This window comes from Hemiscyllium ocellatum, chromosome 32 (genome assembly GCF_020745735.1).
Source record: "Hemiscyllium ocellatum isolate sHemOce1 chromosome 32, sHemOce1.pat.X.cur, whole genome shotgun sequence".
NCBI lineage: Eukaryota > Metazoa > Chordata > Chondrichthyes > Orectolobiformes > Hemiscylliidae > Hemiscyllium > Hemiscyllium ocellatum.
This window is the reverse complement of record NC_083432.1, coordinates 7,440,222-7,462,103: the sequence shown is the minus strand read 5'-3', so window position 1 is coordinate 7,462,103 and position 21,882 is coordinate 7,440,222. Positions and strand designations below refer to the sequence as shown.

The following is a 21,882-nucleotide window of genomic DNA, read 5'->3' as shown; positions in this document are numbered from 1 at the left end:
CAATGGGTGAGGGTTTATCAGTGATCAGCAATGAGCAGTTAAGCACTATCTATAATTATTAACAGCATGCAGTCTTTGCTCAGCAGCAGGAACATTACTTGGCCATGTAACTGCATTCAGCTGATGATTATCTAACAGGGCCGTTTCACTGCAGTCTCTCTGTCAAGAGAAAGTTTGCTTCATCAGCAGAATTGCTGGTGTCAGAATTAGCACCCAACTGTGAAATCAAACTGCAGGAGCTGACATCAAGATGTTTAACAAAATGCAAAACAAAGTCGGGTCTGTCACCTCATTGTGGCTGCAATAGTTGTCAGAATCATGTACAAGTGTTACTCTCTCAAGGTTTCCTGTTACACACAGTCAACATATGGCAAAGTTTCAAACAGGAAGCAAACTGTGATGACCCCCAACCTCGGGTTAGCATTAGGGCAGTTGACATATTAATGTTGACACTATATTGACAGGAGTGTCGTTTTCCCCTGAATTAATTTCTGCAGTCAAGTAAATAGTCACCCATTCCCCATGTACATCCAAACTTGTCTGGAGCAAAAACCACAAACATTCGTGAGATACACTGACTCCAAGCTGTGGATCTTTGTGAATCCCTCCTTCATACTCACTTCACCTTAAACATTACTCAGTAGCACTGTTTAGCTCAAATGCAACATTATTGTTTAATCAATAAAGGAATGTTTCAAGCTATAACACCATCTAAACTTTTCATAACACTGTTTCCCATTGATTGTGGAGAGGGATCTTCAGTTTCTGCTGTTCCTCATTTGCAAAATGGTCCTTGCTTTCTCCCTTCCTCATGATGCTATGCAGGGTTGGAGAAGCCAGTGAGCTTTCTGACTGTGATGTACTTGTGATGTAGCCAGGCAGCCTGGAGAGTGAGGGTGGCTGTGGTACAGAGTGCCTGGTGTTTGTGTGCAGGGTAGACACTCCTCTGGTAGCCAGGCTGTTGCTGATACTATTGGTAACGTGAGAGGTCACTGCTCCATAAAGGCAGCTGCTGCCAGTTCTCATCTTCTGATTAAAGTTCAGAGCGAGATTCCTCCTGAACCAGGATTTCTTTATTTCTGCCTGAACCTGGTGAGTACAGAGTACAGAATAAAACAGCTACAGCACACAGAATACAACATAGAGTTACAAGGCACAGTGTGAAACACACAGTTACAGAGCTCAGAATAAAACACAGCACATAACCGAACACATGTTGAGGGGAACACGATGTTGTTGCAATGTTGTAGGCAAGATTAAGAGGCCACTGAATTGCTACTTATACTCTTGCAACTCCTTAGAGTGCAATCCATTTTCTCTGTAGCAAACCCTCTTGACTCCAAAAGCAGAACATCATGGGTTCAGGCCCAGCCATGGTCACTGCATTTAGTTAGAAATTGAATTGAGTGCTTTTTGGCTTCAGATGACCAGTGCCATATGAGGGCCTCACTGCAGGAATGCAGCTGGGGAGTTTGAATACAAGCTACACTGTGCACCATGAATGTGTGTAGCATAGTTTCAGCAGTGGAGTTGAGACTGAGAGTTGAAGAGCTGTAATAGGAGGGAAGCTAAGATTCAGGACAGAAATCACAGGTTCAGTGCTACTCCAGGCCCACACCCTCAGTCCCAACTGCAGCCCCAATCTGAGCTCAGTGTCCCTGCATCCAGTCCTGAGCACTGTGGGCCCCTAGAATACTGTGACCTGGTTATTGAGTCTTGGTGTGCCCCCTGTTCTGAACTGAGCACAGCAATTAAAAGTGAAATGCAGAACTGTTCAACACTCTTAAAAGTCACTGCAAGCTACTGACAAGGATAAATGAGTAAGAAGCAAGCTCCAGGTGAAGCACTGGGAGACTCCTGTCAAAGTGAGTGGCATCATGAAACAGAACTACCTGCAATAGCAAAAATACGAGATTATGACACATTTCCTGAATAAGTCCAAGCAATGTGGAGAGGCAGTTCAGACAGCGCAGTGTGTATGACAATGAGGAGCAAAGTAGCAAATATCCACAGAACAATGAGCAGGAAGACCAAGGCTAAGGGACAAGTTGCCAATATTATGAAGAGAAATACAGAAAAACAAAGACAGCACATCCATTGCATGAAGCATAGTGTTTTATCTATGAGAGCTTAACCACTTTTCAAAGTGTTTAGCTCAGAAGAAAATAAATACACCTCTAAAATCTATGGAAATTATTGCAATGGAAAGGTTGGATGATGGTTCTGACAAATTGAGTGTGGGTATAAGGTAGATACTGGATACGATGGCACAGTGGTTAGCACTGCTGCCTCACAGCGCCAGAGACCCAGGTTCAAGTCCCGTCTCAGGCGACTCTCTGTGTGGAGTTTGCATATTCTCCCCGTGTCTGCGTGGGATTCCTCCAGGTACTCCGGTTTCCTCCCACAATCCAAAAATGTGCAGGTTAAGTGAATTGGCCATGCTAAATTGCCTGTGGTGAAAGGGTAAAACGTAGGGGAATGGGTCTGGGTGAGTTGTGCTTCGGAGGGTCGGTGTGTTCTTGTTGGGCCGAAGGGCCTGTTTCCACACTGTAAGTAATCTAATTCAACTGACATCTTAGAGCAGGTTGGTAACATCAAGTCTCAAAGAGAAAACTGGTTTGTAATTATTCTGATAAAGACAGTGGAAGGAGAGAATAAAACAATATAAAATGCAAGTTGGACACTGATCCTTCCACCAAGCTTCACAGATCCACGTGCAGTAACACCAGGAGATGATATGAAAGGCTGTGATGTCTGAACAAAAAGGTTTTCCCTCACATTTTGCTAACGGTTTTGCATCCTCCATATTCCAAATAAATATGTCTGTACTGTGGGTGTCTGAACAGTTCTTCGGAAAATCGAAACAAAAACTTAATCTCCATAGGACTGTCTCTCTTTCAAGAGAAATGACTCATGATAGTTTAGGTTGAGGGTCACTTGTGTCAGGTGAAAGGAGAGGTTGAGGGCAGTCCTTCATGGTAACCCCGGCCTGTGCGGGAATTTAACTCGTGTTGTTGGCATCACTCTGAATCACAAGGCAACTTAGCTAACCAGCCCTCTTGGGAAAATATCATTTGCACAGAAAGAGGAGGGCATTCAATTTCTTGATCCTGTTCAACAATTCAACTCTATAACAGTTGGCCTGTAGAAATTCAGAGTACAGCAGAGAAAAATGCTGTACTAGTGAAGAAAAAGTTATGAGCCATCCATTCTATTCCCACCTTCCAGTGCCATGGTCCATAGCCTTGGAAGTTAGAATAATTGGATGCAGATCCAGACAGATACCTTTTAAATGACTTGAGCTATGAGGGTAGAAACAAGGATCAGGAAGAGAACATATTGCCCCTTGAGCCTGCTCCACCATCCAATAGGATCATGGCTAATAGAACCACATTCCTGTCTGCCTCTGTTAACAGTTCACCCCTTGCTTACCAAGAATCTTCAAAAAATTCAAAGACTGCTTTCAGCCATGCAGAAGAATTCATACAGTGTATTCAGAACAGTTTCTGTGAAAATAATGTTGTGGATCCAAACAGGGATCAGGTTATTTTGATAATGAATTTGACGATGTGTAATGAGGCAAGTTTGAAAAAAAAATAATCTGAGTAAAATATCCCCAAAGGCACATTGACTGTTACATGGTAGAATTTAGCATTCCGTTTGTGGAGGAGGAACTTAGGTTGGAAAAGAATTGTACTGAACTTATGTAAGGGTAATTATAAAGGAATGAGGGCACAGCAGGCTGGAGTGAACTGGGACAGGGGTTCAGCAGCAAAGACAGTCAAGGCACGATGACAGGCAGGAGGCTGGTTTGCATTCCAGTCTTTTTGTCTCTAACCAGGGTACACTGACAGACATGGCTCAGAGCAAAGATATATCCCAGTGAGAAAGGAGAATTTAGAAAAGGGATAACCCAACCAAGATTTACCAGGGATATTAACGACAAGGCAGTCTTGATCAGACAAACTAGGCAGGGCTTGCACATTTAATGATAGGGCCCTGAGGAGTTTTGTCAAACAGAGACACCTTGGGGTGTAAGTTAACTGTTCCTTCAACGTGGCAGCATAGCTAGAAAGATCATGGATCAGACCATTAAGAACAGGAGTTGAGACGTCATGTTCTAGCTGGAGATGACAATGGTAAGGCCACTTTTGGAGTACTGCGTGCAATTCTGATTGCTCTTCTGTTGAAAGGACATTATTAAATTGGAAAGAGTGTGAAAATGAATAAGCATGTTACTGAGACTGGAAGGTTTGGATTATAGGGAGAAGCTGGATAGATTAGGAATTCTTTTCCCCAGGAATGTAGGAGGTTGAGTGGTGACATTTAAAAGACACTTGGACAATGAAAGGAAAGATTTAGAGAAATATGGGCCAAATGCAAGAAAATGGGACTAGAATAATTTAGGACAAGTTGGGCCTCGGGGCCTGTTTCTGTGCTGTACATCCCTATGACTCTAACTCGAAGGTACACTTGAGTCTCTGTGACAGGAGGGTGCTCAGCCTGAGAGAACTCAGTGCTGACTGTAGTGGCAAAGACTGGAGATCTGGAGTCCCAGAGAATAGGCACCAGGCAAAGCCACACATCTCAGCAGGAGCAAAGTGAGAGCTTAGATGAGTGTCCCAGACACTCCACCAGAGATTAACAGTGTTCCACATGCCACATGGATTGATAAACAGTCAAACAAACAAGTGCAGGAATGCAAAGGAAACCTGATACCAAAGTCACAAAACGACAAGATTGGCTTGTCAGATACAGTGAACACTAACAGAAGGATGTGTCTAAAGCAACAGAGGGAGCTGGGGCGATTTTGAAAACAACCCAGAGAGCACATCATTCCAACCAGCAGGCCTTCCAAGAAATTGTTAACAACTGCATGTGCACCATCACACAAGATGCACACATTTTAAAAGTCATGTATACCATGTGTAAAGAGAGTGACAAAAGAGGGACGTATTAGAATAATATAAAACAATGAACTGCAGATGTTGGAAATCTGAAACAAAAACAGAAATTGCTGGAAAAACTCAACAGGTCTGGCAGCATCTGTGCAGAGAAAGCAAAGTTAAAAAATTTAGTTTTATCCCCCACACACCAACTTCAATGAATTTTGGGTATGGCATGAGGTTGAACTCTTCTGTTGCCTTTGTCTCCATGCCCATTTCTTTGGACAAGAGTCCTGTTTCATCTTCACCTGCCACCCACACTCTCCTTCCACCTGGACCCTTCCCTTTGGCCTTTTAGCTGCGCTTGACCTGTTCATCAAGAACTGTCGAGATGACATCGATTGACCTAATGTCTCTGACTCCCTTACCCATTCTAATCTATCTCCCTGTGAACTTACTGCACTCCATGCTCTCTGATCCTGACTGTGTAAACAAGCCAGCTGACAAAGGTGGGGCTGTTGCTGTCTGGCATACTAACCTCGACAATATGGAGGCTGAGATACATCCTCCTGTCTCTCCTTGGACCTTGACCCCATCATTGAACATCAGACTATTGTGTCCACGATGGTCACTAATTTCATCTTCTCTGAGAAGCTATTAACCTCCCAGCTCATAGCCTCCTAACCCCATACAGCCCCACCCAGCCCACTTCTACCTCCTTCCTAAAAATCACAAACAGGATTGCCTGGGCAGACCCATAGTTTCTGCCTGATCCTGTTCCACAGGATTCAGCTCATCTTACACCATCCTACATTGATTTATTCTCCTTTGTCCAGTGCCTTCCCACTTAAACCATGATTCTTCTGATGTTTTACATCAGTTTCAAAATTTCCTGTCCACAGACACCAGCTGCATTCTCTTCATTATGAACCCACAAGTCTTTACACATCCACCCCCATCAGGTTGGTCTCAGGGCTCTCTGTTTCTTCCTGGGAAAGGCCTGAACTGTCCCCATGTGCCACCACCCTGCTCTGCCTGGCTGAGTTTGCCCTTACTTTGAACAACTTTTCTTAACTCCTCCCACTTTTTTCAGATCAAACTGGGAACCCGCTTAGGACCCAGTTTCTCCTGTCTGTTTGTGGGGTACGTGGAACATTCCTCGTTCTAGTCCCCTCCCACAACTCTTTCCCTGGTACATCAATTATATCATTCATGCTGCTTCCCTCTTTCATCTAATTGGACAAATTTCTCTCCCAATTTTCACCCTGCGCTTACCTTCATCTGGTCTATCTGACTCCTCCCTCCCCTTCCTTGACATCTCTGTTTCCATTTCTGGGGATAACTTGACCACTAATATCCATTTCAAACCCACTGACTCCCACAGTTACCTTAACTATAAATCCTCACACCCTGCTTAATGTAAAGAGTCCATTCTGTTCTCCCAGTTTCTCTGTCTCCGTCACATTTGTTCTGAAGATGTTATCTTTAAAAAGGGGGGTCTTTGAAATGTCCACCTTTTTACTCAATCAAGGATTCCCAATCACCATGATTTTCGGAGGCCCCAGCTATCTCTGACCCAACTCCAGCACTTAGCTTTCACTCCTTCTCCTCCCTCCCACAAGTACAAGAGGATGTCCCTCATCCTCACCTGACTATCCAACCAGCATCCACATACAAAGGATCACGAGCTGCCATTTCTGACACTTCCACTGGGATGGCACCACCAGACACATATTCTCCCTTGTCAGCCTTCCATTGGGACTATTTCCGCTGGGACACCTTGGTCCACTCTTCTTCCACTCCCAACATCTCCCCACACCACCTCAGTACCAATTGCAGAAGGTGCAACACCTGCCTATTCACTTCCTCCCTCCTCACAATACAAGGCCCCAGACATACCTTCCAGGTGAAACACTGATTCACCTGCACTTCACTCACCTAGTCTGCTAATCTATTCAATCTATTCTTTGCTCACAATGTGGTCCCCTCTACACTGGGGAGATGAAATGCAGACTGGGTGATGTTTTGAGGAACATTTATGTTCTGTCAGCAAAAAAGCTTCCTGTTGCCTGCCACTTCAACATATCTCTGTGTTTCCTGGCCAACGCCTCTGTCTCAGGCTTGCTGTAGTGCTCCAGCAAAGCTCAGTGCAAGCTGGAAGAACAGCATCTCACTTTCCACCTGGGGACCCTGCATCCATCAGGACTCAGTACGGAGTTCAATAATTTTAGATCCTGAACATGTTCTCCCATGTACTGTACCCACCCCAGCAGCCAAGACTTTCAGCACAGCCACCCTATTTTCACCTATTCGTTTCTCCTTCCCTGCCTTACTATTTCCCATTCCTTTGTCTGCTTACCTTTCTTCCTCCACTCTGGGCTCCATTTCCATCTATCCCCTCGCTCATTTTCACCCTGCACCCTCCTGTCATCAGCATAAATACCACCCCTTCTTAGCTTGTATTAATTCTGAAGAAAGGTCACCACACAAAATGTTAACTCTGTTTTCTCTGCCTGACCTGCAGAGTTTCTCCAGCAATGTTTAGTCATGTTTCTCATTAGAATAACAAGCAGTTCTGCCAATGCATGGGAAAGGTTGTTTGCAAAGTGAGTAACTCAGAGTGTAAGTGCAATGTGTGTAAATTCCTTTTTATCTGTGTTTTTTTTAGATGAAAAGGGTATGTTTGGATGGAAATGTAACATTGTACAAATGTGCTCCATGCATGACATAGTCATGTGGCCAACGCCATGAAGAGCACTCACTGTAGGCAATCACCTCACAGGAAGCTCCAGCAGAAGCAGAAAGCACACAGTGTAGCGCAGGAACATAGAGCTCCATGTCCCAGACAGACTGCCCCCGACTCACTGTCCCATTCTTTGAGTCATGGAGATCTGTAGTACAGAAAAAGGCCCGTCGACCCTTCGCTTCCATACTGGTCCCAAACAATCACCTAATTATTCCAATCTAATTTTCCAGCCGGTGGCCTTGCATGCCTTGGCATCGTACGTGCACATCTAAATATAAATGTTATGAGGGTTTCTGCCGTTACCACTCTTAAAGGTGATGAGTTCCAGATTCCCATCACATCTTCCTGCCCCTTACCTTAAAACTATGTCCCCAGGCATTGACCCTTCCTCCATCAAGGGGAAGGAACATAAGAACCAGGAGCAGGAGTAGGCCATCCAGCCCTTAGAGCCTGCTGCGCCACTCAATAACATCGTGGCTGATTTTCTTGTGGCGTCAGCTCCACTTACCTGCATTTTCACCAGATCCCTTAATTCCTTTATGTTTCAAAAATTATCTACCTTAGTCTTAAAAGTGATTACTAAGGTAGCGTCAACTACCTCCCTGGGCAAGGAATTCCATAGATTCACAACCCTCTGGGTGAAGAAGTTCCTACTCAATTCTGTCCTAAATCTGCTTCCTCTAATCTTGAGGCTATGCCCTCTTGTCCTAGTTTCACTGCCAGTGGAAATATCCTCTCTATTTCTATTTTATTGATTCCCTTCATAATTTTATATGTTTCTATAAGATCCTCCCCTCATCAATCTGAAATCTAATGAATATAATTGTAGTCTATTCAGTCTCTCTTCAAAAGCCAACCCTCTCAACTGTGGAATCAAACTAGTGAACCTCTTCTGCACCCCCTCCAGTGCTTCCTCAAGGAAGGAGACCAAATCTGCACACAGTACTCCAGGTGTAGTCTCACTAGCACCTTGTACAGCTGTAACATTACCTCTCTGCTTTTAAACTCAACTCCTTTCGCAATGAAGGACAAATTTCCATTTGCCTTCCTAATTACTTGTTGTACCTGCAGACCGACCCTCTGCAATCCATTCACAAGGACATGTTGCAACCTTTTACTATTCACGTCATATTCCTTTTTACTGTTGCTCCTACCAAAATGTATGATTTCACATTTATTAACACTGTATTCCATCTGCCAGACCTTTGCCCACTCACTAAGTGTATCTATGTTCCTTTGCAAAGTTTTGGAAATAATTGTGGTTTGAACACTGATCCCTGAGGCACACCACTAGTTACAGATTGCCAGCCAGAATAGCACTGATTCATCCCCACTTTTTGCTTCCTGTCAGTCAACTAATCCTCTATCCACACTAATACTCTATCCCTAAAACCATGCATCCTTATCTTATGCAGCAACCTCATGTGTTGCACCCTCTCAAAGGTTTCTTCAGGTCTACCCTACCTATTTCCCTCATAATTTCATTCATATCAATCATGTCCCTACAGTGTTTGGAGCGTGGTCAGCCAGATGGATCTCATAGCACATGAGTTCCATGATTGGATCAGATTAACTGCGCAATCAGGGAGTCCTGGCTAATAGATATAAATAGGAGTGTCAGGGGTTCCGCTCACTCTAAGAGCCGGCTCTGTGCTAGCTGGATCAGTGTCATGTATTATGTAAATAAAGGGTGACTTGGTGATGGGAAGCGGGCTTTTGTGGAGTTATTTTAGTCCCCTCTCAATCTCCTCTGCTCCAAGGAAGACAATGCCAGCCTGTCCAATCTCTCAGACTGAAACTCTCCAGTCCAGGCAACATCCTGATAAATCTCCTATGTACCCTCTCTTGTGCTATCACATCCCTTCTATAATGTGGATTATACACTTCCATCATAACCTGCCTGCTCTTAAACTCTATGCATCAGCTAATAATGGCAAACTTCCTTTATGCCTTATTAACCATTTTATCCATCTGCTCCGACACCTTAAGGCACCAGTGTATATGCACACCACGATCCCTTTGATCCTCAGTGTCCTATTGCTCATCACGTATTCCCTTACATGTTTATTCAGATTGAATTCCATTTGCTACTAATCAGCTCATTTGACCAGCCATCTTCCTCAATTATTTACCAAAATGTTTTGTATCATCTGTGAAACTACTGATCAACCTTCCTCCATTGAAGTCTAAATCATTTATAAAAACAACAAACAGCCAGGGTACCAACAGTGACCCCTATGGGACCCCCCTGGACACAGACCTCCAGTTTAAGAAACTCATCTCAATCATCACTGTCTGCTTACTGCCATTCAGCCAGTTGTGAATCCAATTTACCAAAAGGTTACCCTTGCTGTCAGGCTTCCTTGCAGGACCTTATCAAAAGCCTTGCTGAAACATTGCCTTCATCTACACATACTTTCCCAGACAGCTCTGACCCAAAGACAATGCTTGAATATTCTGAGCGATTGGCCTCTGCAGCCACACTTTCCCCGTAATGGTAGGAATTCTGATTTGTCATTCAGTAATGTTTCATTGATGTGAACCCACTGTTTGTAAGCATTGAAGCTATGAAAGTATTGCAGTTGGCTGGTGGGGCTAGGTCATTAAGTATGTTCAACAAGGAGATAGACAAATTTTTAATCAAGGAATTAAAGGAAATCAAGGGTTATAGGGAAATGGCAGGAAAGTGGAATTGTGGTATACCAGATCAGCCATAATCACACGGACTAGTGGAGCAGACACCATGGGCTGAAAGGCCTTCCTTTGCTCGTGTGTCCTCCAGTCTTATCATCTTAACAGGGCTTGTTACAGATTTGTGTTCTATGTCACAAATCAACAAATGGTCACAACACATTGGTTGAATTATAGAAAATGCTGGAAGTACACAACAAGACATCTAATATTTGCACAGAAAAACAGCAGATTCCTGTTTCACGAATAGACCAGATGTAAGAATATACAGGGTAAGGTTAAACTGGAAAGTCCTGCACGGTAGTACTGGACAAGACAGGAAAATGTCAGGAATAAAATCAGATAGAATTTGGTATGCAGCTACACAAAGGCAAGTAGATAAAAGTTTTTTTCCTCAAAGGGATGGATTTTTAACCAGTGTCCGAATCAACATCGAAATATCGATGTCACACTTCTGATTTGCAGTTTTCTTTACCTGAAACTTCAATGACTCACCTCCCCATTGCAGAAACAGTAAATAAAAGCAACAAAAAAGCCCTGTTTGGGGAAAACAAAACAAAATCATTATCAAAATCATCAAATAACACTTAAGAACATTCAGCCCACTTAATCAATACTAACACTTTCCAAGAGTAAATCAGTTGCTCCCTCCAACCCCACCCACCCCACCCCAACATCCCCACCCCCACACCATTCTTTTCCAGTGCGCTTGCATGTTGTTCTGCTGTAAGTAAGTTTCCAATTCTGCCTCGGGAGTTAAGATTGAACATATATCCACCATCCTATCAGGCAGTGTACTCTACATCTTTACCACTCATTGTACAAAATCATTTCTCTTCAAGCCAGAACAAATACCAACATGGTTCTTCTGCCAATCACCTTGAAAGTGTGCCTTAGTAATTGACCCTTCAAATCATTGGAAGCTGTTTCTAACAATTTACTTTCTCTAAACCCTTCATGATTTGAATCCCTCAATCAGATCTGTTTTTTATTTTCTTTGTTCTAAAGTAAACAATCCCAGTTCCTCTACTGTAACTGCACAAACCCCTCATCCCTGGAACCATTGCAGTAAATATCAGCTGCACTTCTCTCCAAAGACATCACATCCTTGCTGAAGTGTGGTGCCCAGGCTGGACACAATACTCCAGTTGGAGATGAAACCATTTTTCTATAAAATATAGAAAATCGGTGCAAGAGTAGGCCATTTGGCCCTTCAACTCTGTACCACCATTCAATACCATCATGGCTGACCATGCAATTTCAGTATCCCACTCCCACTTTCTATCCGTATCTCTTGATCCCTTTAGCCAGGAGGCCAGAATGTGGCCCTACACCAGCAAGTGCCATGTCCAGCTCCTTCTTGAATGTATCTAATGAACTGGCCCCAACAGCTTCCTGTGGGAGAGAATTCCACAGGTTCACAACTCTCTGAGTGAAGAAATTCTTCTTCATCTCAGTCCTGAATGACTTACCCCTTATTCTTAAACTGTGACACCTAGTTCTGGACTTCCCCAACATCGATTAAGTCCAACTTCCTGATTTTGTGTTTGCCTCTATTTTTAAGTCCAGGAACCTGTACAGTTTATTCACAGCTTTGTAATCAATCCTGCCAATTTTAAAGATTTGGTTACAGCAGTCGTCCTATTTAGCCTGCTTTGTAATTGCTCATTTTTTCAACTAAAATGTATCACCAAATGTCCCTGTCATGCATTGAATTCCATGTACCGTGTTTGCACCAATTTCCATTCCCTCAGCCTGTCTCTGTGAAGCCTTTCACTATTTTCTTCCTAGCTTTTATCCAATTCTAAGTTTCACACTACCTGCAAATTTCAGAATTGTGCCTTTTCTGTGTCTTCCCATATGTTTCTGTGAGAGTATCCTTATTCGCTCACCTTCCCCATTTTGCCATGGTGGAGTGGATGGATTTGTTAAAAGAATGGCAGATTCCTTACAGCTGTACAGACTCTCCCTCTATGACATGCCCAAGTACAAAACAGGGGGAAGAAAGTGTGAAATGGAAGTGATGGTCTGGCAGCTTTCAGCTTCTTTTTGTTGCCTTTGCTTGGGCTCCCATTGTTGTTGAAATTTGTAATTCCCACCATACACCCCTACAGCTTCCAGGCCAGCACTACATACAAAAACACCTTCCCTACCCAATTGACTGGCAATATCCTGGTCTAATCTAATGTGGAGCCTGACTTCAATCCCACCACCTTAAGAGAAATGTTCGAATGATACTAGAAATACAGAGAATGCTGGAGAAACTCTGCAGGTCTGGAAACATCTGTGGAGAAAGAAACCAAATTAACTGGATGTAGGTTTGTTTGCTGAACTGGAAGGTTTATTTTCAGTCGTTTCATCATCATACTAGTTACATCTTCAGTGAACCTCCAGATCAAACACTGCTGGTGTTTCCTGCTTTCTATTTATGTGTTTGGGTTTCCTTGGGTTGGGGATGTCATTTCCTGTGGTGACGTCATTTCCTATTCTTTTTCTCAGGGGGTGGTAGATGGGATCCAAGTCAGTAGGTTTGTTGACAGGGTTCCGGTTGGAATGTCATGCTTCCAGGAATTCTCGTGCATGTCTGTGTTTGGCTTATCCTAGGATGGATGTATTATCCCCGTTGAAGTAGTGTTCTTCTTTATCTGTATGTAAGGATACTAGTGAGATAAGATCATGTCGTTTTGTGGCTAGTTGATGTTCATGGATCCTGGTGGCTAGTTTTCTGCCTCTCTGTCTAACATAGTGTTTGTTACAGTCCTTGCATGGTATTTTGTAAATGACATTAGTTTTGCTTGTTGTCTGTATAAGGTCTTTCAAGTTCATTAGCTGCTGTTTTAGTGTGTTGATGGATTTGTGGGCCACCAAAAAATCCCACCAACACACTAAAACAGCAGCTAATGAACTTGAAAGATCCTATCCAGACAACAAGCAAAACTAATGTCAGAGGCGGCACGGTTAGCACTGCTGCCTCACAGTACCAGAGACCCAGGTTCAATTCCCACCTCAGGCAACTGACTGTGTGGAGTTTGCACCTTCTCCCTGTGTCTGCGTGGGTTTCCTCTGGGTGCACCAGTTTCCTCCCACAGTCCAAAAATGTGCAGGTCAGGTGAATTGGCCATGCTAAATTGCAGGTAGTGTTAGGTGTAGGGGGATGGGTCTGGGTGGGTTGCACTTCGGCGGGTTGGTGTGGACTTGTTGGGCCGAAGGGCCTGCTTCCACACTGTAAGTAATCTAATCTAAATTTACAAAATACCATGCAAGAACTGTAACAAACACATGTTGGACAGACAGACAGAAACTAGCCACCAGGATAGATAAACATCATCTAGCCACAAAACAACATGACCCTCTCTCATTAGTATATTTACATATAGATGAGGAAGGACACCACTTCGACTGGGACCACACTTCAATCCTAGGACTGCCAAAGACAGATACACACGAGAATTCCTAGATGCATGTCATTCCAAACAGAGCTCTATCGACAAACACATTGACTTGGATCCCATCTACCACCCCCTGACAAAAAGAACAGGAAACTACATCACCATAGGAAATTACATTGCCACAGGAAATGATATCACCAACCCAAGGAAGCCCAAACATATATATAGAAAGCAGGAAACATCCGGAGGCTCACTGAAGATGTTACCGAGTATGGTGAGGAAACGCCTGAAAATGAACCTTCCAGGTCAGCGAGCAAACCTACCTCCAGAACCTCAATCTGAGCTACAAATCTTCTCAAAATTCGCAAACAGAATTAACGTTTCAAGTCCAGTATGAATACTTCAGAACAACTGTTCTAATATTCCTGAACTAGTAATGCAGAGGGCTGGTCTAATAATCTGAGTTCAAATCCCACCAAGACAAGTATGGGATTTAAATTCTGTCAACTAAATAAATCCAGGATAAAAATCGAGTATCAATAATGCTGACCAGGTAACCACCAGATTGTTGTTAAAATCCACCTGGCTTACTCATGCCCTTTAAGGAAGGAACACCTGCTGTCCTTGCTCAGTCTGATCTACTTGTGACTTCAGCAATGACGTTGACTGCTTTTCAAAATTGCTGTTCTCAGTTGCTTCAAAATAGCTGTCAAAATCAAGTGTAAAACATAATGGACCACCTGGCACCAGATTAAGCGCTGGATTTGGGAATGACAAAGAGCACGATCTTTCCAGTCAACCCCGACTGCATTCCCCTTATTAACAATTGGGGCTAATGCCAAAACCGGAGGAACTGCCGGACAGACTGGTCAAGCAATAGTCTGACACAGTCACACACATATTCAAACTCCTTCATCATCGCTATCCCTGGGTAGGCTCTGCCCCACTGGCAGGACAGGTTCAGTACAGTGGGGTACAGTCAGGTGGTGGTTGTTCTGGGAGTCTTCAACATTGAGACTGTACCCCATGGAGTGTCATGGCAGCAAGTCAGATATGGGCAAGGAAATATCCTCCTGATTTCAACCTAATAACCCCCTCAGCTGATGAATCAGTACTCCTCCATGCTGAACAACACTTGGAGGAAGCACAGAAGATGGCAAGGGCACAGAATGTACACTTGGTGAGAGACACCAAGAGAAGCTCAACAGCAGCACTACTGACCAAGCTGAGCCAGTCCTAAAGCTGCTAGACTGGATCTGCAGGTGGCGGTGGGGGAACCAACAACAGGGAAAAACATACTTGACTTCATCCTTACTAATCTGCAGGCTGCAGATGTATCTGTCCATGGTAAGAGAGATCACTGCACAGTTCTTCTGGAAACAAAGTCCCGCTTTCACATTGAGAATACGCTGTATTGTGTTGTGTGGCACTATCACTGCGGTAAATGGGACAGAGTTGGAACAGATCTAACAACTCAAGGTTGGGCATCCATGAGGCACTGTGGACCATCAGCAGTGACAGAAATGTACTCCAACACAATCTGTAACATTAGGCCCAGCATATCTCCCACTCAACCTTTACCATCAAGGTTGGGGGTGGGGGAGATTAGATTAGATTTAGATTCCCTACAGTGTGGAAACAGGCCCTTTGGCCCAACCAGTCCACACCGACCCTCCGAAGAGCAACCCACTGAGACCCATTCCCCTACATTTACCCCTCACTAATGCATCTAACACTAGAGGCAATTTAGCATGGCCAATTCACCTGACCTTTGGATTTTTGGATTGTGGGAGGAAACCGGAGCACCTGGAGGAAACCCACGCAGACACGGGGAGAATGTGCAAACTCCACACAGACAGGCAGGAATCGAACCCAGGACCCTGGTGCTCTGAGGCAGCAGTGCTAACCACTGAGCCACCGTGCCGCCCATATGCTGGTTCAATGGAGAGTGCAGGAGGGCATGCCAGGAGCAGCACCAGGCGTACCTAAAAATGAAGTGTCAACCTGGTGAAACTATAACAACTTGCAAATCAAACAACATAAACAACATGCAATAAGCAGGATTAAGCAAGCTCTCCTACACTCAGATCCAATCAAGCTCTCCTACACTCAGATCCAATCAAGCTCTCCTACACACAGATCCAATCAAGCTCTCCTACACTCAGATCCAATCAAGCTCTCCTACACTCAGATCCAATCAAGCTCTCCTACACTCAGATCCAATCAAGCTCTCCTACACTCAGATCCAATCAAGCTCTCCTACACACAGATCCAATCAAGCTCTCCTACACACAGATCCAATCAAGCTCTCCTACACACAGATCCAATCAAGCTCTCCTACACTCCATGAATCAGATCCAAACAACTTTGTGAATATTTCCAACCCTAATGATAGGGAAATCAAAAAAGTATGGCACTGAAAAAAGCACAGCAGATCAGGCAGCATCTGAGGAGCGAAAGAGCTGACATTTTGGGCTTAATGCTTCATCAGAATTCATGAAGGGTCCTGTCCAGCACCACACTTTATTGACTTTAACCCCTCCAACATCTGCAGTCCTCACTATCTCCTAATGATAGGAGAGTCTAGCACATTATTGATACAAAAATTAATACAAGGTATGTTGTCCTTGTTTTTATTTTCAAAAAGGGTTGTAAATGGCAGAGGTTCCAAAATGTCTGGACCTATCTACTTGAGAAAGCTTCTAAGTTTGTTTTTAACACTTGTACAATGAAACTTGTACATTTGTATACTTGTACATTTCAGAGGCAAGAGTAGAGCAGGGACAGGAATGTCTGTTCCAGGTTACAGAATTTAGATGTTTCAGTAAGAACAGGGAATGTGGTAAAAGAGGGGCAGATGTGGCATTGTTAGTCAAGCACAGTATCACATTAGTAGAAAGGAGGTTTGACAAGGACCCATATAATGAGGCTGTATTGGCTGAGGTTAGAAACAGGAAAGGAGTGTCACCCTGTTGGGATTTTCTTTCCTCTGAAAAGTTCCAAAGATGTGGAGGAAAGGATTGCAAAGATGACTCTGGACAGGAGTGAAAGTAACAGGATAGTTGTTATGGGGGACTTCAACCTCCCAAATATTGACTGGGAATATTATAGTTCAAGTACTTCAGATGGGTCAGTTTTTGTCCAGTGTGTGCAGAAAGATTTCCTGACACAGTATGTAGACAGGCCAACAAGGGGCAAGGCCACATTGGATTGGTACTGGGTAATGAAACTGGCCAGGTGTGGGGTTTGGAGGTAGGTGAGCACTTTGGTAATAGTGATCACAATTCGGTTATGTTTATTTTAGCGATAAAAAGGGATAAGTATATACTGCAGGGCAAGAATTATAGATGGAGGAAAGGCAATTATGAGGCAATTAGGCAAGATTTAGGATGCATAGGATGGGGAAGGAAACTGCAGGAGATGGGCACAATTGAAATGTGGAGCTTGTTCAAGGAACAGCTACTGTGTGTCCTTAATAAGTATGTACCTGTCAGACAGGGAGGGAGTGATCGAGTGAGGGAACTGTGGTTTACTAAAGAAGTTAAATCTCTTCTCAAGAGGAAGAAGGTGTCTTATGCAAAGATGGGATGTGAAGGCTCAGTTAGGGTGCTTGAGAGTTACAAGTTAGCCAGGAAAGACGAGAGAGCTAAGACGACAACCAGAACTGACAACCGGAAGTGGCAGATACAAATCACTATAAATACCGGAGGAAACATTACAGAAGCACTTCACAGGAAGTGAGGATCCCAAGCACTGAGGATGTCACCTAGACAGGGGACGAAATGTCTGCAACACAAATTCCCAGCTCGGCGAACAGAACCACAACAACGAGCACTCAAGCTACAAATCTTCTCACAAACTTTGAAGAGCTAAGAAGAGCCAAGAGGGGACAAGAGAAGTCGTTGGCACGTAGGATCAAGGAAAACCCTGAAGCTTTCTACAGGTATATCAGGAATAGAAGGATGACTAGAGTAAAATTAGGGCTAGTCAAGAACAGTAGTGGGAAGTTGTGCTTGGAGTCCGAGGAGATAGGTGAGGTGCTAAGTAAATATTTTTCATCAATCTTCACACAGAAAAAGACAATGTTGTTATGGAGAATACTAAGATACAGGTTATTAGACTAGACAGGATTGAGTTTCATAAGGAGAAGGTGTTAGCAATTCTGCGAAGTGTGAAAATAAGATAGGTCCCCTGGGCCAGATAGGATTTATCCTAGGAATCTCTGGGAAGCTAGAGAGGAGATTGCAGAACCATTGTCTTTAATGCTTATATCATCATTATCTACAGGAATAGTGCCAGAAGACTGGAACGTAGCAAATGTTGTCAAGAAGGTAAGTAGAGACAACCCTGGGTAATTATAGACCAGTGAGCCTTACTTCATTTGTGGAAAGGATTAGAAGAGATAGGATTTATAATCATCTTGAAAGGAAAAATTTAATTAGGGATAGTCAATACGGTTTTGTGAAGGGCAAGTCATGCCTCACAAGCCTTATTGAGTTCTTCAAGAAGGTGACCAAACAGGTGGATGAGAGTAATGTGGTTGATGTGGTGTACATGGATTTCAAAATGGCATTTGATCTGTTATCCCACGGTAGGCTATTGCAGATAATACGGAGGCAAAGGATTGAGGGTGATTTACTGGTTTGAATCAGAAATTGACTGGCTAGAAGAAAATAGAGGGTGCTGGTTGATGGGAAATATTCATCCTGGAGTTCAGTTACTAGTGGTGTACTGCAAGGATCTGTTTTGGGGCCACTGCTGTTTGTCATTTTTATAAATGACCTAGATGAGGGTGTAGAAGGATGGTTAGTAAATTTGCAGATGACACTAAGGTTGGTAGAATTGTGGACAGTGCAGAAGGATATTGTGGATTAGACAGGGACATAGATAGCTGCATACCTGGGCTGAGCGTTGGCAAACGGAATTTAATATGAAAAAGTGTGAGATGATTTGGAAGGAGTAACAGGAATGCAGAGTACTGGGCTAATGGTAGGTTTCCTGGTAGTGTAGATGAGCAGAGAAATCTCGGTGTCCAGGTACATAGATCCCTCAAAGTAGCCACCTAGGTTGATAGTGTTGTTAAGAAGCATATGGGGTATTAACTTTTATTGGTAGACAGACTGGGTTTTGGAGCCATGAGGCCATGTTGCAGCTGGTGTGGCTGCACTTGGAGTATTGCGTACAGTTCTGGTTGCCGCATTACAGGAAGGATGTGGAAACATTGGAAAGGGTGCAAAGGAAATTTACCAGGATGTTGCCTAGAGGGAAGGTCTTATGAGGAAAGGTTAAAGGACGTGAGGCTGCTTTTGTTGGAGAGAAGAAGGGTGAGAGGTGACTTAATAAGGACATACAAGATGATTAGAGGATTATATAGGGTAGACAGCCTGAAGGTGACCTCGGATGGTGATGGCTACCTTGAGGAGACATAGCTTTAAATTGAGGGGTGACAGAGGTCAGAGGTAGACTCTTTACTCAGAGTAGTAAGGGCATGGAATGCACTGCCTGCAACAGTAATAGACTTGCCAACTTTAAGGCTATTTAAATGGTCATTGGATAAACATATGGATGATAACGGAATAATGTCGGTCTGACGGGCTTCAGATTGGTTCCACAGGTTGGCACAACATTGAGGGCCGAAGGGCCTGTACTGCACTGTAGTGTTCTATGTTTTATGAAAGGGGAGTGGCCAGTTGACTGGGTTTTCCAATAGGTTAAGTTATTGTAAATTTGGTTCTTTTTCACTCATGTTTCATTCAGCAGTCTATAAATAAATTCTGTTTAGTTTAAAACTATGTGGTTGGGCCTGCTGCATCTCTCCTGGAATATCCACTTTACACCTGCTTAAAACAACTAGAAATGTTAGGGTCCGGGCTACCTTCTTGAAATGCTTTGAGGGGGTCTGGCCCGGTCCATAACAATACAGAGCTGACAACAGGCTTGTGAGCAAAGTTAGAGCTCATGAAATAAAGAGGATACTCAAAACATGGATACAAAATTGACCAAGAGACTGGAAACAGTAATAGTTAATGCAAGTCTCTCAAGCTGGGGGAAGACTTGTTCCCTGGAGTCAGTGGTGAGAAACTGGCTTTTTCTAATAGACATTGATGACTTTGTTCAGGGAACACAATTTCAGTGAATGCATAGCCTATGAAAGTTGGCAGCTTTGTGAACTGTGAGCAGGATAGTGTAGACCTTCAAAAAGACACAGACAGAATGGCAAGATGGGCGACAGATGATATATGAAGCTCAATGCACAGAAGGTTCATTTTGAAAGGAACAGCATGGATGGCCAAAAGAAAGGGCATACAATTTTAAAGGAGACACAAAGAGGCTAAGAAATAGATGGGTCATTCTCACATTGGCAGGCTGTGATTAGTGAAGTATCACAAGGAGCAGTACTTGGACTCCAGTTGATCACAATTTCTATCAATGATTTGGAGGTGGCAACCAAATATAAAATTTCTAGATTTGCAGATGATACAAAGCTAAGTGGGAGTGTGGGTTGTGAGGAAGATGAAAGCATCTTCAAAAGGACTTGGACAGGTTTACTGACTGGACAGGAACATGGCGGATAGAATATAATGTGGAAAATTGTGAGGTTATCCACTTTGGTAGGAACAGATGTGCAGAGCACTGTATTAAATTGTAGGAGTTTGTAACATCTAGATATACAAATGGACCTGGATGCCTTTGTCAATAAGTCATAGAAGGCTAACATTCAGGTGCAGCAAGCTGTTAGGAGGGTTAATGGAATGTTAGCTTTATCACAAGAAATATGTGTACAGGAGTAGTGAAGTCATGCTTCAATTGTATAGGAGCTTCATTCGACTGCATCTGGAGTACTGTGCGAGTTTTGTCTCCTTATCTCAGGTAAGATATAATTGCCATTGAGGGAGTGTAATAAATGTTCACCAGAGTTGATCCCAGGGTGGCAAGAGTGTCCTATGAAGAGATATTGGGTAAGCTGAGCCTGTGTTCTCTACAGCTTCAAAGGATGAGAGATGATCTCATTGAAATTTACAAAATGCTGAAAGGGATAGACAGAGTCGATGCAGGTAAGATGTTTCCCTTGTTCAAATAAGATGCCACTTACGCCTGAAATGAGAAAAATCTTTTAGCTCGAAGGGTTGTGAACTTTTAGAATTTTCTTACCCAGAGAAGTGTGGAAGCTTAGTCTTTGAGTATAGTTAGAGCAGAGATTGATAGATTTCTGTTATCGATGGCATCATTGAGTTAGAAAGCATGGAAATAGTCCCATATGGTCCAACCAGTCCCCACCAACCATGTTTCCAAACTAAACTAATCCCACCTGCCTGCACTTGGCCCATACCCTTCTAAACATACTCATGAAGTTACCCGAATGTCTTTTTGACATTGTAACTGTACCCATATCCATCACTTTTTCTGGTAGTTTATTCCACACATGAAACACACTATGTAAAAAAGTTGCCCCTCATATTCTTTCTAAATCTTTCTCCTCTCACCTTAAAAATATACCCCCTGGTTTTGAACTCCCCCACCCTAGGGAAAAGATCCTGGTCATTTACCTTATCTGTACCCCTCATGATTTTATAAACCTTTATAAACCTTAACCTCCTATGCTCCAGTGAAAAATGTCCCAATCTTTCCAGTCTATTTTAATATCTCAAACCCTCCATTCCTGGCAACATCTTGGTAAATCTTTTCTGACCCCTCTCCAGGTTAATAGTATCCTTTCAGTAACGGTGACCTGAACAGGATACAGTACTCCAGAAGAGGCCTCACCAATGTCCTGCACAACCTTAACATCTCATCCCAACTCCTACAACTGAAAGGTCTGAGCAATGAAGTAAAGCATGCTAAGCACCTTCTCAACAACACTGTCTATCTGTAATGGGGTAATGGGATGGATACAAGACAATGAAGTGTTTGATCAGCAGTGATCATATTGACTAGTGGACAGGCTCAATTGTCTGAATGGCCTACTCCTGTTCTGATGTTCCGATGAAATGCAGGAGAGAGGAACTAAGTCATTAAAGGTGATAGGATAGTTTGAGAGGATTGTTAATAAAGTAATCAATATCCTGGGATTTATTAATAGGTGCTTAGACTACAGGAACGAGGTGGTGATGTTGAACTTGTACAAGATATTTGTTTAAACTTCAGCGAGAGTACTGTGTCCGATTCTGGG

At 43.3% G+C, this 21,882-nt stretch overlaps 1 protein-coding gene across 1 annotated transcript in view; it reads right to left on the bottom strand.

Moving 5' to 3' along the window:
* Positions 1-720: 720 nt before the first annotated feature.
* Positions 721-21,882, bottom strand: part of LOC132830739 (parathyroid hormone/parathyroid hormone-related peptide receptor-like) — a 146,233-nt gene continuing 125,071 nt past the window's right edge. The window contains exons 14-15 of the mRNA XM_060848577.1: positions 10,819-10,860; positions 721-1,089 (exon numbers count right to left, since the gene is read on the bottom strand). Of these exons, the coding sequence (XP_060704560.1) occupies positions 721-1,089; positions 10,819-10,860 (411 nt within the window). The remainder of the gene's footprint in view (positions 1,090-10,818; positions 10,861-21,882) is intronic.